Below are 17,031 nucleotides of genomic sequence, written 5' to 3' on the forward strand. Positions count from 1 at the left end.
TTCCAGAAGGGCAGGCAAGGAGAGGGAATTCTCTTACTTTTAAACTATACCAGGATCCTGTTTTCATAAACTTGGACTGACGTTTCCTAAATGGGAAAGGTTTATTAAAACGCTTGCTTCCACGGGGTCGTCCCAAACCAGAAGGGAAGAAGAAGCTGAGCCTTCTCTCGCTCCCGTGGGCATTTGCTCTTGTCCTCTTCAGGTCCTTCTAATGTATTTCTGGAAGCTTTGGAATTTGGAGGTCTCGGACACCTGTCTTCGGGCCCGACTTCCACAGGTTGGAATTGGACCCGATTTTCACATTTCTTTTGCCTTTATTTTAAAATGTGATATCATTTAATTTTTTAAGGAACTTGAAGAATTTTGATACAGAGCTCTTTAGAAGGGAGGGAGCCCTAGGGCTACAAAACCGTAGTGGGTACAACTGTAAGGGAAGCTGTACCAGTAACGGGTTTTTAGTCTGCCTTCCCCAGAGCAGGAGGGATACCCCGTGTCCGCGGACCTGTGCTGGTTTTACCGTGAACCATAGAAGCTCAGAGCATAAGCCAGCCAGACGTGAACCACAGAGTCCTCCGCGGAGCGCGGGCTGTGTGCCTACATCTAGGGTCAGGAGAGGTCCTAGAAAAATCAACAGTTTTTCAAGGGCGATGCGATTTAAAGCATGATCTTTATCTATAAAGAATTGCTTTTTAGTTCTCAAGACACAGAAAGCCAAGCTAGGCAATTCAGAGAAATGCAAGAAGAGTGCAGAGGGGCTGGGATTGGAGAGACCAGACACAGAATGAACACGAAGTCCGGTTTTTTTTTTACTTAGAATTTAATTTCTTTGCTGTTGATACTGTTAAAAAAAAAAAAAAAACAACGATCTGTTAGGAAAAGGAGTATTTTTCTGGTCTTCAGAGGCATACAGAGAAAACCTACTTGAAGGATCAGTTTGCTCTATTTTTTTTATTTTTTATTTTTTATTTTCCTTTTATTTTTATCACTGCCTTACTCTTAGGGAACCAGATCTAGGTTTTGAACGTAATACTTCACTTGCAAATTACTGAAGCGATGCTCTCCTTACGTTACGCCATTTGCACGAATTACCTGGTGTCCCTGTTGCTTTGCGGCAGGCTCTTGGAAACCTGCAACACGAGTGTGCAAAGCAGGTTTGGCAGAGAGCTCGTGCCCATCCCTATAGACGGGGATGAGCAGGACAGCAGTGTTGGCTTACTTGGCAGTTCATACCTCTGGATGGTGGTTAGTTTTCCCAAAACTAACCCGAGTGTTACCTACCAAAGGTCCCACTGTCTTCCTGGAACATACATTGTTGTTCAGGATTTCAACTTGAGGGCCCCTGAGTGGCTCATTCAGTTGAGTGTCTGCCTTTGGCTCAGGTCATGATCTCAGGGCCCGGGGTGGAGCCCCGCGTTGAGAGGGAGGGAGGGAGCGTCTCCCTTTCCCTCTGCCCCCCCACCCCTTGTTCTGTCCCTCTCTCTCTCAAATAATAAAGTAAATAATACCTTTAAAAAAGATTTCAACTTGAAAATCAGGGTGCACCTCTGGGCATAGTTGAACAGGCCCCATGGTTTTGATGCATTCTTTGTGTCGGTGGACTCTGGGTTCCGTGACGTGTCAGTTAAATAAACACCGGTCGAACAGGGACGTGTGCAAGTGTTTTCTACCAGGGATATCTTAAAAATGTGTTGACATGTGGCTCGAACCTACATCCAAGTGCTCCCCTTTCCAGCCAAGCATTATTTACGTGGTTATCCCTGTAAGTACTTGGCCCAGGGGCTCCGTGCCCATTTTTGAACCCAGCATTCATTCTGCCTGCTTTCCCGAAGAGCTGGTCTCCAGGGTTATGCTGGAGACTTCACTGCACGTGGTTTTTCTTAGCAGGAGACAGTGTTTTGTTTTTTGTCTTTTGGTTTTTTCCCTCAAACGTGATGAGCAGCAGGTGACAACATCTGGATTTCTGAAGGGTTCTGGAGTGGGGGTTGAACCGCAGACACCGCAGTGAGCAATACCACGCCGAGCTCCATGGCAGTGGTTCATCGCAGTCGTGGTGCACGTGGTGCTTTCCTAAAAACACTACTCTGAGCTCCAAAGGAATGATAAAAGCAAATGACGGGGGAATCGCACACAGCCTGCCTTCTGGTTGGAAAATAAAGGGGCCACTTTCAGAACGTGCTGTGTGCCCAGCAGGTGTGAGTAACTGTGCCGTCTTGTCGCTCTTCCTCATTTCTAGGTACAGAGGCAGAACGTACCGCGCCGTGGCCAAGATCGTGCGGACGTCTGACCAGGTAGCAGATTTCTGCCGGCGGGTTTGTGCCAAGCTGGAATGCTGCCCAAATCTGTTTAGTCCCGTGCTGGTTTCGGAGAACTGCCCGGAGAACTGCTCCATTCACACCAAAACCAAGTACAGTAAGTACAAAGAATGAAAAGGAGATTGGGCTGGGGGCCTACAGGTAGTTGGTGGATTAAAAAAACCAAAACAAACCTTTGAGTAATTTTTCATGGGAATTGCTATGAAAGAATTGTTTAAAATTTGCTGTGGCCGATACGTGTCCCTAGCCCCGCGGAGGGACAGGATGGCAAAGAAGCAGTGGGAAGGGTGGGCTGTGAATTTCGGGCACTGGTAAGTCTGGAAACGTACCTGGCTGAGGGAGAGCGGGGTGAAGCTGGCTCTCGGTTGCAGCTGGTAACCGGCATCGCTTTCTTGGTCCTCAGGCTGAGGAAGTACAGACCCTGCCTTTGCCGCCTGGGACGGGGGCAGCTCCTTGTCACAGCCTGCACCACCCCCCCCCGTCTGTATCTCCTTCTCTGAGCTCCTTGATGAGGCTGCTGCGAGGTGCAAAGGCAGCCCGCACTGTTCCCGGGACTCAGGGTGCCCCCCACTCCCTCCACCTTTGCTCTGACCACTCCCGGGCAGGATTTTCATACGTGTGGCTCCTCTGCCGCCTTTAGTGGCCTCTTCAGGTCCCATCCTTCCTCAGCTCTGGCCTTTGCAGGCTCGGTGGCCTGGGGCTTTGCTCCCGCAGCCTGCATTCCAACCACCGGCGCATGAACGGGACACAGGAGTGCGGTCCATGTGCTGGGAACCCCAGCCAGCTGAGACGGATCAGTTCGTGTGTCATAACCAGCAATCTGAGCCACCATTTGGCGTGTGAATCTCCTTGTAGTTTTCTCTGTATGGGTGCATGGATATCCTAAGAATTCCTTTCCGCCCCATTCCTGCCAGGAGTTAGCACTCTTGTCTGTGAGGTTGGGCCACTGGCATTCTGCGCCCGCGCCCACGCATGGACAGCCAGGGGTGTGTTGCTAGGACACGGGGACGTCACCGCCCTCTCTGGAGAGCTTGTTTCCCCTCACATTACGTTTGGCCAGAGGAGAGACCCCCTGGAGTACGCTGTTCAGTAACAGACGGGAAGAAGCGGGTTACCCCAGCTCGAATTAAATACGAACAAAAGGACGTGGAGGTTTTTCTGGTTCTCGTGATGAAACATCAAAATCCTGAGACCCCTGGGTCAGCGTAAATACCGCTGCAGATCGCACAGATGCTCTGGGGGGCAACAGAAGCACGCCGGGGAAGGACTGGGAGCTCCGAGGCCGGCAGTGACCCCAGTGTGAGCCCAGGACTCTGAATGTGTGCTGCCCCTTTGTTGTATTCGCTCAAACCCAGATTCCAGCATCCGGCTTCTAGAAAACCACTGGTAGGTGTGTGCTGTGTTTTCTCAGCCCTCAGATAGTTTCTTGGCTGTTCCTGATGGTTTGATATTTGTTCTAGCTGTGCTGGAGGGACAAGGCGAGCTCAGGGTCCCCTGCCCCTCCACCTTCTGGACCGCCCCGGGTTCTAGAAGACCAGACAGGTCTTGCCCGCGCGGGGTCTTGGGTGTGAACAAGTGCTTATTCATTTGTGACTGGTCCGTGGAGACAACTGTGAAGCTGTGATCGTCCTGCTCTGTGGGTCGCACTGGTCTCGTTCTGCATGTGACACAACAGAACGCCGGGGCCAGGTGGCGTTCGTGGGGAGTGCAGGGGCGCCGGCACCCACGGCAGCCACGCTCCGCCACACAGCGTGTGCTCCACTGAAGCCTCGGGGCTGTGTGCTTGGGTGTTTTCTTGGCTCCTTCCAACCATAGCTAAAGGTTGCCTTTCTGCATGTGGTTTTAGATGGAACAGTAGGGGTTATGTTGTGGGACGGCCGAGACTTTGCGCGATGGGTCTCGATCGGGATCATCACTGAGAATTGGGTCCTTAGCAGTGGTTTCAATTAGTTGAGTATACGTTGAATTTACAAAATGCAGCGGTCGTTACTGGAAGTTGCTAACTGACTCACGGGTGCTGTGCGTGGCACTAGAGACCTGTATCGAGGTGCCGGCAGGCCTGGTTTCTCCAAAGGCCTCTCTTTTTGGCTGCGGTCCTCACCCCTCCCCCTCTGAGCACCTTCCCCTTCCTCCCTCTGCTCCGCCTCCCCTAAGCGCACCGGTCCTGCGGGGTGAAGGCCCCACGCTTCGAAGACCTTCATCACGTCCTCACAGGCCCTGACCGCAGATACAGTGCCGTGCGGGTGAGGGCTTTAACACACGGGTCTGCCCCTAACACTTTCTAGCCACGAGGGCACGGGGGGGACATTCTGACTGGAAGAACGGTCCGGTCTCTCTCTCTCTCTCTCTCTCTCTCTCTCCTGCCCGACCTCCCTCTGCTCTCTGTGCTGTGTCCGCGTACTACGTGTGTGTGATCATGAGAAGACGTTTTGGATCCTCTCTCCTTGCAGCCTATTACTATGGAAAGAGGAAGAAGATCGTGAAGCCCCCGATAGGGGAAGCCAGCACTGAGAGCGGACACCCGAAGCCCGCCAGACGCAGGAAACGGCGAAAATCCATCTTTGTGCAGAAGAAGCGGAGGTCTTCCGCCGTGGACTTGGCCGCGGGCTCGGGGGAGGTACGTCCTGCCTAGGGCACCTTCCTGCATGCGCCCCGGACATGCGGTGGCTCTTGGCTGGGGCTGCGGCCCACGTGTGATGCCAGGTGCTTGCACACTCCGGGTTCCAGGAGCCCAGTGCTTCAGCCGCTGAAAGCAGATCCCGCCTGCTCGGCCATGTGGGCCAGGAGAGGGCCGCGGCGGGGACAGGCTGGGGATGGCTGGTTGGGCCTTGCACCCCGCCCCCCGAGGGTTTGCATGGGGCCAGCTCGGTGGGAGAAGGCCTCCCTGGAGTCAGTGCCGTCCCTTCTCCCCAGGAGAGCGAGGAAGAGGATGGGGATGCCGTGGACGAGGACACGGGCAGTGAGGAGACCAGCTCTGAGCTCCGCGATGACCAGACAGATACCTCTTCAGCCGAGGTCCCCTCCGCGCGGCCCCGGAGGGCCGTCACCCTGAGGAGCAGCTCAGAGCCCGAGCGCCGGCCACCCGTGGAAAGGCCTCGAAGGGGCCGGAGGGCACAGGCTGCTTCCTGTACCGAGGGGGCAGAGCAGGGTGTGGCCACCGGCCAGGACCCGGCTGAGGTAACGGCCGCGGGCCCCAAGCTGGGCTGTGGGGGCGGGGCTGCACACAGGGTGTCGAAGAAGGAAGGCCTTGCTTGGGGGCTCCGTGTTTAAACCAGCAGTTGCGGCAGCTCCAGCCTGGTTCCCGAGTCTGGGGAGAAGGGCTGGGGATCGCCCACCCTGGACAGAGTTCCTAGGGAGGTCATGGCACATGTTTCTCCAGAAGGTTTTCCAGCTGCTGAGGATCCTTGTCAGGGGAACAGACAGACTAGGCCCTCAGGGTCCCGTGGCTACGAGGCTTCCCCTTCACAGGAGACCTCTGTGATGCTATGACACAGTATATCCGGTCTCCCCCAAACCCGCAGGCCGTATGTGGTCAGCTTGGGCACAGGCACCATCATCAGCAGCATAACCGCGGAAGGGCTGGTTGCCTCCTGCACGTTCTCAGGCACCTTGTACCGTCCTCTCTGCAGTCGGAGATGCTCCTCCCTGCGCAGGCCCGAGACTGCCTGAACTTGGTTTCCAGCAGCTGCCCTCACGGTGCCTTTTCTTTTAACCTCCAAGGCACATGAGGCACTGGAGGCAAAACTGTAACCCAGACGAGCTGCTCTGAACGTCCCTATGGTCTGTCCGGTGCCCGGGGAGAGGCCAGAGAGAGGAGGAAAGTCTGGCTCAGGCCCGCAGGGTTTACCCAGTGTCCCGCCGGCGTGGCGGTGACAGGTGACCGCTGCCTCCCTTCTCCCGCCAGGACACAAAGCAGCAGGAGGAGGAGAGACTCGTTCTGGAGAGCAACCCGCTGGAGTGGACCGTGACCGACGTGGTGAGGTTCATCAAGCTGACGGACTGCGCCCCACTGGCCAAGATCTTTCAGGAACAGGTGTGCTTGTCCTGCTGCGGCGTTGCTGTTCTTTGTTCTTCCGACGTGGCTGCTTTCTGGGACCCGGCTCTGGCAGGGCACAGGTGCTTCCTTGTGACTGCAGGGGGCTGGGGGACGGAAGCCTGGCTTACACGTGGTCCCCGCTGACACTTCCGTGGGGGGCCCTTTGCTGCCCAGCAGAGACGCGAGTCCTGGCTCGGGCTCCCTTGTCAGGGGCTAAGAGCCTGGGCCATCTTGCCTTCATCGCGGTCAGGGTCGGGCAGTTCTCCGTCCTGCAGGAAAGCCATCTTTGAGAGGTTTCTGTCTCCCTGGGCCACCCTTTTCCCAGTCCTTCAGCTAGAAAGAGCAGGTGTCCCTTGGGCTCCTTTTCACCCAGGCCCAGGGCAGCACTGGGGGCCATGCTGTGTAGCAGCAAGTCTTGGATGTAGAGGGACGCAGACAGCCGGGTGCTCAGTGCCGTGCCCTCCGGCACCCCCAGGTCCCTGCTGGTCTGCCGTCTCTGCCCCCCACTTCAGGTTGTTGGGTTCCTACCGTCCAGAGCTGCTCGTGCTGTTCAGCGGGAGAGACGGAAGGACGTGCCCTCATCTTGCAGAGGCAGAAGCCCCGCACCTGCCCCGTTTCTCTCAGGGCCGCTCCCTTCGCCGCTTCTGCCTCACTTTTTCGCTCTTTCCTTTGTAACAACATTAAAAACCTGTGGGACGTTAGGTTCCTGCTAGCGACGGGTCCACGCAGAATGATCAAGATGATCTATACGTTAGAGGAGTTTTGATTCTGCCGCTGAGAGGGGGAGAATTAGCTAAAGTGTAAGACGTGCTTTGAGCCGCAAAAAAGGAATTTTTTTTTATGTTGCCCCTTAAATTAATACGGATACAAATGGCCCGTCTGGACCTAAGCCTCCCACGGAAGCTCCAGTGGAAGCCGCTCTCCTGTGTTCGCGTGAAGGTTGTCACTTCTCACAGCGCCTCACGGAGTACGTGTGTCTCTCAGGCGCTCGGATGTAAGGACGGTGCCGTTCACCACGTACTCCGGTAGACGTGTGTCTGTGCGGCCTTTCTTTAGATGATGCAGACCCATGTTCTGGGAAGAGGGGAAGTCCGGCATGCAGTCAGGAAGGAAAGAGAAGCCTCTGATGCCTCTGCCCCCGGCGAGTCCCCCGGACCTTCCAGGCCACTGTGTGAAAGCAAATGGCTGCAGTTCCCCGCGCGTCCCGGGGAGGGTGGCGCTTCGATCCCGAGGTCCCGTGTGGTCAGCCCCAGAGCCGCCCCAGACACGGACTGCGTACACGTGGAGGCGTGAGTGGCGGCCGTGGGGCTCTGCCGTGACCAGCACCTCCTCTGAGTGACGCAGAAACGCAAATAGGAAAAAGCTGCATCAGACGTAACTTAGTAACGAGCCTGTCCCTTCGTTTAAAACACGCGGACGGGGAGAGAATTGTTAATCACCACGAAGGCCTGTGTGGTTTGGGCCATCTCCTATCTCGGAAACAAAAATAAAGCAGTAGATTGAACTCCTGCTAAAAGCTTTGGCTAACGTGGCATTTTCCCAGGCGGCCACTTGTGAGTGGTGGCCCGGCGAAGCCACTGAGTGCTGGTGACCCAGAGCTTAACACGGGGGGATGTTTGCTCGTGTGTTCACTCAGCGCGGTGACGGAGTGTCTGCTCTGGGCCTTACGATGTGGAGGGTCGTGTTCTAGATTAGTCTCAAGCTGTGTTTTTGCCTTATTTCACTTTTAGACTCCAGTGCACACTTGTGGCTGGAAATGGTTTTCAGCCGGGCTGTGGCCGAACAGAGCACGGCGCTCTCCCGCCCCAACTCCGGGTTAGTGGGGCGGCGAGAGGGGAACGGGCTTGCCTGCAGCTGCTCTCACCGGCTGGTGACTCGAGGCAAGAACGTGGAAACAAGGCTGACTTGGGAGAAAGGCTAAAATGCTACGAGTGCCGAGTCGTCCTTCCTTGCACTTCTAAGCCCAGCTTCTTAGGGTGTGCCAGAAAGTTCCGAGCCTTCCGAGGCCAAGGTGTCCAAGACGTGAAGCGTGCCGCCGCCTTCCCGCTCCCAGAATCAGGCGGTGGGCCGGGCCCTGTCTCTCACCCTCTCCTCTCACGCCGGTTAAACACTCGGTCCTGGGGCGCCTGCGTGGCTCAACCAACCTTCGGCTCACGTCATGATCCTGGACTTCCAGGATCGAGTCCCGCATCGGGCTCCCAGCTCCTTGGGGAGTCCGCTTCTCCCTCTGACCTGCTCCTCTCTCATGCTCTCTCTCACTCATTCTCTCTCAAATAAATAAATAAAATCTTTATAAAGAAAAAAAAAAAACTCGGTCCTACTAAGTACCTTCTTACTTCTCTTAGAGACGGAAGAATACGTAGACTAATTGATCACAGCTGTGTTCGGGTTCATTTCCAGCCTCACAGTAGGCCTTCCCTTGACTGTGGTAAAAAGCTGCTGCCCACCGTCCTGTCCAAAGCGTGTGGGACTTGAGCCCTTTACTGTTCAGTTGGGCCTGTCATTACTAATTTTTGCAAATTTGTTCAGTCGTCTTTGAGCCCAAGTGCTCTGTGGTCCTGCTTCGGGAGGCCTCCACTGGGTCTGTCCAGCCACGGCGTGAGGTTTCCGATGACCCCGGAAAGACAGTGGCTCTGTTCCCCACCGTGGGAGAAACCCCAGGCATGGTCTGGTGACAGCGAAGTGTACTCATTCCTCGTGAAGGTGTCAACTCAGGGCTGTCCCCGCTTTATGGGAGGCCATGCCTTTAATTCGGAAATGTTACGGCAACAGCTTAAAATGTCTCTACTCTGTAATTCCATGCTTCTGCAAACATGTACATTATACGGTAAAACTCTACACATCTCTAAGAAAATCACGAGACTCTTAAACAGGGGGTGGCCCTCGCTCCTTGCCGTGCGGTACTGTTAGTGTGGGGCCCGGTGTTATTTCTGTGCACCTGCAGCCCTACGAGCTGTAGGGCTGTGCAGTGGGTGGGGGCCACACGCAGCCCACATGGGAAGGAGAGTCGGGACAGACGTGTCGGTCACCTGTGACATTGACCCCACCCAGCTGCCACCCCTGCCCTTACCTCTGGGACAGCCTGATGCTCAGGTCGCTCAGCCCAGCCCCTGGCAGGGGACACTTTGGTGTTGAGAAATCAGGGGCGCAGTTTTATTCTGGATTGCACATTCTTCTCAAAACGAGAACAGTGCGGAGTTCTGTTTCACGTCATTGCGGAGGATGGGAAATGAGGGGCCAGAGGCCCCGCAGCTCAGTTGCAGACAGACCGCGCAGAACCCTCAAGCCCCGTGGTTGATTGGTTCTTCCCGGGTCCCAGACAGGGTGCTCGGTGTCTGTGATGAGGGAGACGGCCGTGCCTCGGCCCGCTGTGGTCTCCGTCTCCCTGCACGCGGCAGTCTGTGCAGATCCGGCCGGGCGTTTCTCCCCAACTCACCCCAGGGCTCTCCATGCGGTCCCCACATGACCACGTGCACCAGCCCTTAGCAGGACGGGTTCGAGGACACGGACACGTCCGTCCCTTCCAGCTTGCCCACACTTGAAGGTCGCGCCACAGAGCATGGACTCTCCACCCCTCAACCGTGGCCCAAACACCCAGATGTCTTTCCCTTCGGGCGCTGTTCCCGCAGAGGGAGGGAGAGCCTGGGAAACACTCTCCCATTGGCTTTGCCCATTTGCGAAATGAGCGAGCGAATGTTGTGTCGGGGGAGTGAGAAGGGGCTGTGATCACATAAAGGTCTAGAGGCCGTTAAGAGATCCTGGCCGTCATTCGTGTCTGGTTTCATCTGCCCTGAGCTCTCTGTGCAGCTTTTCCTCCACTGCTCAGGGCCTGGGGGGCTGCTTGCCAGGGCTGGAAATGGCCCTATTGCCCCCCAGTTTTAGATGCTTCCAGGCGCCTAGGAACCGCAGGCTTATAAACAGATACGGACAAGCAGCCTGGGACAAGCAGCAGTCACTCTGGCGGTTCATTATGGGGCCTCAGGATCAAGCGCGTTCATCCCCTGGGCGTGTGGGTGGTGGTCAAGGAGTAGTGTGTTCAAGTGGGTCAGACGGCCCGCGTCTGGGAACTGGCGCGTCCTGGTGGCAGGTGTGAGGCTCTCTGGCATCCCCCGGGAGGGACACTTGGGCTGCCCTGGAAAGCGTCTGGGGCGCTTCGGGCTCTGTAAAGCCTGCATTCACTCCCAGGGCCTGTCCCACGGCTTCGGCGCTTCATTGGCAGAAGCCCTGCAAGGTTTAGGAACAGACCCAGCGAGGGGCCATCTTCACCCTCACCACTAGACGGGAGTGCGAATTTGAGGGTAGCGGAGCTGAATAGAGTCCGCCTTGCAGGCCCGCCCTTCTTCCCGTGTGAGGTCTGCGTGGACGAGTGCGGGGTCTTCCGTAGCCGGGGACAGCTGGCCGAGGCACTTCCAGAAACCTCAGAGTGTGCACCCTAGCCCCCATCTCCCTGGATGGGAGCCCGATGGCCCTACTGGACGCATCTGCGGTGTAGACCGAAGCGGCTGTCCCCCACGGTGTTGGGGTCATGGGGTCAGGAGGGTGGAGCCCCGTGAGTGGATCAGTGCCCTCGTAAGAGAGACTACAGAGAGCTCCCTGGCCCCTCCCCCATGTGAGGACTCCAGAGCCGGGAAGCAGGGCCTCGCTGGTCACCTTAGTCTGCCGGCAGCTCGGTCTTGGACTTCCCAGCCTCCAGAGCCGTGAGACCCAAGTGCCTGTCGTTCCCCAGGCCCCCGGCCCGCCGTGTCTGTTACTGTGCCCTGGGAGACTCACAGCCCCAGAGCCCCCCATCTTTCTGAGTTCTGTCCACCTGTCACATTCTCTCACTTTGTCTTTACCTGTCTGTTGACTTAATTCACCCCGACCAGGTCCTCCCGTTCAGCCGCTCAGCAAACGTTTCACGAGCCTCTCTGCTGCATCCAGCACGTATTTTCCTACATGCCGAGATTAGAGCGGCGGAAACAGACTAGAAAAACTCTCTTGCCCTTATTGCCAGGCCTTCTCACAAGTGAGTTAAACATGAGGCCGTCCCTGACTGCTCCCCCAGCCAGGTGTGTCCCGGGGCTCAGCTTCAAGCTCTGTCTGCTAAGGTGTGGGTTTGGGCCGCCGCATACGTGTGTCTGTTCCCCAGCTAGAGAACACGGGAGCCAAGTCTCACTCACCTTCTATCTCCAGTAGCTACGTTGGGGTCCAACATACAAATAATTCACTACCTATTTTGCAAATAAATGAAAAACAACTTTAAAGACTTGGCCCCTGCTCAGAAACTGAGATTTGATTTCCCAAGGGAATCCCCTTCTCCTCCTTCCTGGGCTGTGAGGCATCAGAAAAATGGGGAAACCTAAAAGCATTTCAGAAAGAATGACAGATACCGGCTTGCATCTGAGACGTAGATGCATTCATGTATTTTTATTAAGAAATGGTTTGTGCATCCTGAAGAGTGCCCGTGAGGCATGTGCAGACGGGGCACCCTGAGAAGACAAACGCCTGTGAAAGCCACTGTCCAAGGAAGACTCCTTTTTACAGTTTGTCCTTTCGTTGTTGATCGTGTTGTGCCTTCTGTATTCCTGTGTCTATCTGCCATCCCATGTCCGATCCACACAGAGTGTATGGTTCATGGTTGGTCCAGCCACTCCGTGGCCCGGTACCAGATCCCGTGGGGAACACCCCACTTGTGGGCGGTCTTATCTCTGAACAGGCTCATCTTTGCGACCCCTAATAAATGGCCTCCCCTTTAGTCCCTCGTGGCTTCCTCTCCCGCCTCCTAACTCATTCTGGTACACTGTGGCCAGTAGCAGCTTGCGGATGTTCACGTCCTGGAACGTGGCTTCTCTGCCTAATGACTGTTAGCGACTTCCTGGTCACATACCCCAGAAGCTCGTGTCCCATCTGCTGTCCGGGCCCACCTCAGCTTTCCCTTCAGTGTCTCTGTGCTCTCCTCGAATACGTGCTGTCATCGACTGCTTGTCCTCCACGGGCCCGTCCTTCCCTGCACGATTCCTTGTGGTCCCTTAGGTCTGAGCACGGGAATCTCCTGATCTCTGAAGCGCTCCTTGACGCCAGCAGGACTGGCTGTGTTCCCGTGCCTTTGTGTCCACACTTGATTCTCTCTGTACTGTGGTGGTCTGTTCCTCAGAATGGCCTCCCTCGAGGCTCCTGCTCTCCTGGGAGGGAATCTGTCTCTGTCGGTGCGGTAGCCACGGAGCCCATCAATGTGCCTGTCTCTCAGCAGGCCCTCCAACATGTGCTTGTTGAGTAAAGAAATGAAGGACCTCCTCCAGTTAGACGCGGTGCATAGGGCGGCCACCTTCACTGAAATGGTCTGTAGAGAGTTGCGGAAGCATTCTAGGGGCGGCTTTCAAGTGTAATTGAATGTGTATGTCCGAGGATGGCCGTCACGACTAAGTGTACGGCTGTTTGGAGCTGCAGTTTTCCTTCCGGAATTTAGTATCAGAGAACCACAGTTCTCGGGGCACCTGGGAGGTTCAGTTGGTCCGGCTCGTGGTTTCGACTCAGGTCATGATCTCAGGATCTGGGATTGAGCCCCACGTCAGGCTCCATGCTCCGTGGGGGGACTCTGTCTCCCTTTCTCTCTGCCCCCCCCCCACAGTCTCTCTCAAATAAATCAATCTTAAAAAAAACAAAAAAACAAACTGTGGCTCTAGTTCTGATATGGTCTCTTACTAAGTGATCTTAGGTAGATCAACTAGCTTTTCTGGCATTAATTTCCATCTAAAAAAAAGCATCTTCTATCCTAAAGTAAGCCTCTGTTCTGTTCTTCATTGAACATGATGGCGAAGCCACCTGCATGTGGTTTCATGACATCATCCTGTTTCCTGCTCACGCTGTGTTTTTCTGAGGCCCGTGGTGCTCACAAGACTGTGTCCCTAGGCCTGTGCCCGTCTGTCACGGTGTGGTATAATGTAGGTGGGTTTGCCTCTGCAGTTGCAGTTGGCTCCCAGGTCCCTGGTCGGGGGTGCCATGGCTTGGTCCACGACCCTGAGCAGAACACGGTCTCTCAGCACTGCCGGTCTGCCCTTTCCTACAGCCGGCCTGAGAGGTGGCACATGAAGAGCCAGTGGAGTGACATGTAAAAGCACGACCAAAAAAGTAAAACCAGGGAGAGCATCAAAAATTCATTGGGCGTGTGTTCAAGACCAGTCGGTTTACACTGGGTTTGAGGAGGTCGAGTTTGAGTCCTGGGTGAGATGTGCCCTGGACTGGCCACGGCCGCGCTCACGTAATTCAGACCATGGTAAGTGGCACCTGCTTTGGTACTTAAGGTTAATGCTGCATCGTTACTGCCGCTCTTCGTACTGGGGATTATAAGCACGTCAGGGTGCCCTTTTGAAACGGAGGGTACACGACATTGTATTCCTACCATTCGTCCTCCCAAAGGCTGGCATTTATTCCCATTTTGGGTTGTGTTTTGTTCGGTTTGGTTTGAGTGTTTTTGAGACCGTTAAACCATTATTTGAAGAAAATAAGCTTCCTGTGTGTAAGTCATCATGAGTGAGGTCGGAGGGGCTCGTGTGCGGCTGTAGGACCGGGCGTCTCCGTGGCTGACGGCAGCCCTGCGCTCACCACTCCGCCACGGGGCAGAAATTCTCGTTTGCGGGGTGTGGTTTGTGCTCTCCTTCCGCCGCTGGTCTTTACCGTTACCTTCTCCTACTGCCTCTGCCGTGTGAAGACGGCCTCGGTGGATGGGAGGCAGGGATTGCACTTACACTCAGTCACCCCGGGAAACGGTGTCTACGTAAATGAGCCCCGTTTGTTAGAGGAAGCAAGCTGGTGAAGAGGCAGAGGTGTCTCCTGGGGTGATCTTAAAGCTCTGGGCGGGCCTTTGTCCCTGCCTCCCACAGGAAATGCGGCTGCCCAGTGTCTACCGGCTCCGTCCTTGCCTGGGCCCGGTGCGCAGCTGCAGAGGGCTAACGAGGACAAGACGGGGTCGCACACCTCCTTCTGGGTGGTGCACGTGTGCGCAGGGAGATGCCTGGCTTCGTGTGTTGTCCTCCGTGGCACGCTGCCCTGGGTAGTGCTACGTCTGGCTCTCTCACATCTTCTCAGCCGTTGCGATGGTGAAATGTCAGACCTTGGCAAGGAACCCGGAGCTGCTGCTTTTAGCAGAGCGCTCTCCCCTGGTGCTCGCGTATGGAGTCGCAGCAGGACACGAGACGGACCGGGCAGGCGTGGGGGTGAAGGGGCTCTCCCGGCGAGGGGCCGGCGGCCTGGGGAATAGGAGGCCCTGCGGCAGTGCCCCTGCTCTGCTCCTTCGTCCCCACCGGCCTGGGTGTGGGTAGCTGGGTGGCCTCGGGGTAGCTGGGATTTTCCGAGCACACAGGTCTTATTACCCAGAAGGAGGAGGGAGTCCTCAGGCCAGGCTGGTCTGTCTTGCTAGCCCCGCACGCCCGTGGGCCCCGGGATGAACCTGCCATGACAGCTGCCTTCCCCTGGTGTCCAGAGTGTGGGCTCTCACATGCCTCTGTTTCCCGGCAGGACATCGACGGGCAGGCGCTGCTCTTGCTGACGCTGCCCACGGTGCAGGAGTGCATGGAGCTGAAGCTGGGGCCCGCCATCAAGCTGTGCCATCAGATCGAGCGGGTTAAAGTGGCCTTCTACGCCCAGTACGCCAACTGACGCCGCCCTCTCGGAGGGGACCGGCGCTGTGGTGGTGCAGCGTCTTGGGAAAGTTTGGGGACCAGCGCTTTGTTTTTTGGGTGACGGGAGCTGATACACGCACTTAGTAGCACCAGAAGGCAGCACAGAGGACCTCCAGCCTCTGTGCCAGTACCACGTTTTCAAGCACACCCGCCACTGCGGCGGGGGCCCCTGGAGTGCTGGGCACTGCGGGAAGAGGAAGAGCTGCTCTGTACGTGCACCTCTCGGCTTTCTCCCTCCGCAAGCCAGGCGGCTCCTGCGAAGGGCCCTCCTCAGCCACGGCCCACTTGGCTTTGAAAATGAAGGCACAGGTGATGTCTTTCCTGCACGTATCCAGAGAGGACACCAGCCGGTGGCTTTGCTCTGCTCGCTGGTGACGATGCACGTGTGGCTGTGGCTGCACGGATGCTGATTTGATCTCAGTGGCAGCTTCATTCTCAGACACACTGGTTTCGGGACGTGGTTGTAAAAGGATGGGCTAAACCCACGTCACCTGTCCCAGCTGCCTCTTGGGAAGTAGGAGGCTTGAAGGAGGCGGTATGTCATTGCAGTGAGGCCATTCTTGCCATTCTAGACAATGGATGTCTAGAGCCTGTGGAGAGTTCCGTCTGCAGTCTCTTCTAGAACCTCACTTATTTCTGACTTTCTCATTTCATTGTGACCAGATCAGGGAGTGGGTCCTTGAGTCTGCTGGGAAGTGCTGAGCTGTGTATCGAAGGAAAAGCTTAATTTCAGAGAGGAGTGGGAAGAGGCTTCAGGAAACTCTTAATAAGCCAGCTGTGTCCCCTTAGAGGGATCCTGCAGTGAGTGTCTCAATGAGACTGGCTCGGATCCCAGCCCTGGGCTGTCCGGAGGAAGGCCGTGTTCCCGACGGGAGCCCAGGCAGCATTCTGGATCAGTGACCTGCCTCAGCCCTGCTCTTCTGCTGGTATGGCTGATGGCCACTGCTGACCCCGGGTGACCATGTCTCTCCGGACCCACTCGTCCGCCTCTGCTCCTGCTAAGGGAAGAGTCTGACCCACCCCCACGAGACACGAGACGAGGTGGAAGAGAATCACATCCGCGCCGTGTTTGCCATTCCTGGCAGCCCACGGTGGCCTAGAGGGTGCCCCTGACACTTCTCGGGGAGCTCATCGGATCAGTGAAGTCACTTGTGGGGAGATCTGTGACTCTGAGAATTGCCTGAGTTGTTTGTTTGTTTTTGTTGTTGTTATTATTATTATTTTTGTACCAAGGCCTTGATCTCCGTCTGCCTGTGAGGGACCCAGTGTGCTCACCCCCACCCAGGGGGCTGCCCTCCGTCAGGAGGACGCGCTGGGACACCAGAGCTTCGGAGTCGGTGTGGACCCGGAAGGGGAGCACGGCCTCCTGCTCTTGTGCTGCAGTGACCTCGCTCTTCTGTCCTTGATTAGGGTCTCCTGCCTGGCGGGACATCCCAGGCTGGTCCGACGAGCTGTCCTGTCTCCACGTGCGTTGGGAGGTGTGGTCATGCGTCGGACATTGCAGGGTCTGATGACTGATGCGAACCTCTGTCCGTAGTCTGTCCCTGTTACAGATGCAGACGGGAACCCTGTCCTGCAGGTGACTTTCTCCTCTCCACCCAGCTGATTGCCACCACCAAGTTTTAAACGTCTGGCAAGTGGGTCTGCCTGGGGACCTGTGCTGGAAGGACCGGCGTCCTGCCCTGTGGCATTGGCAGGTGGTGAGGACAGAAGCACCCACGGGGACTTGCTGGTTGGCTTGCAGTCAGGCTTCTGTCTCCTGCCGCCTCCTCCTGGGTTCCCACTCCTGCTTCTCAGCCACATACTTCCGGCCTTCCACGCCCGCCCTGTGGAGTCCGTGGGAAAGGGATCCATTTCCAGATCGTCGGCATTTTCCCTGCGCTGACTCACTCACGAGCCTTCACTGTGGCCTTTTCGAGCTGAGCTATTCCTGTGGCATCTGAAACGGGAGTGAGGGGACGTGGGGGCTGCAAGGTAACGTGTTTCCAGAAGGAGTGTCCCCTCCTCGTGTCCTTTCCGGGAACGG

General features: G+C 56.3%; 1 protein-coding gene across 2 annotated transcripts in view; it reads left to right on the forward strand.

The window, feature by feature from the left end:
• Positions 1–16,238, forward strand: part of SFMBT2 (Scm like with four mbt domains 2) — a 222,691-nt gene extending 206,453 nt beyond the window's left edge. Inside the window, exons 17-21 of one of the 2 annotated variants that reach the window (XM_032349795.1) lie at positions 2,234–2,409; positions 4,763–4,929; positions 5,226–5,489; positions 6,217–6,345; positions 14,842–16,238. In XM_032349795.1, coding sequence (XP_032205686.1) covers positions 2,234–2,409; positions 4,763–4,929; positions 5,226–5,489; positions 6,217–6,345; positions 14,842–14,982 — 877 coding nt within the window. In that variant the 3' untranslated portion in view covers positions 14,983–16,238. The remainder of the gene's footprint in view (positions 1–2,233; positions 2,410–4,762; positions 4,930–5,225; positions 5,490–6,216; positions 6,346–14,841) is intronic. The other variant, XM_032349796.1, reaches the window with a different exon arrangement.
• Positions 16,239–17,031: the final 793 nt, after the last annotated feature.

This window comes from Mustela erminea, chromosome 6 (assembly GCF_009829155.1).
Source record: "Mustela erminea isolate mMusErm1 chromosome 6, mMusErm1.Pri, whole genome shotgun sequence".
NCBI classification, from domain to species: Eukaryota; Metazoa; Chordata; class Mammalia; order Carnivora; family Mustelidae; genus Mustela; species Mustela erminea.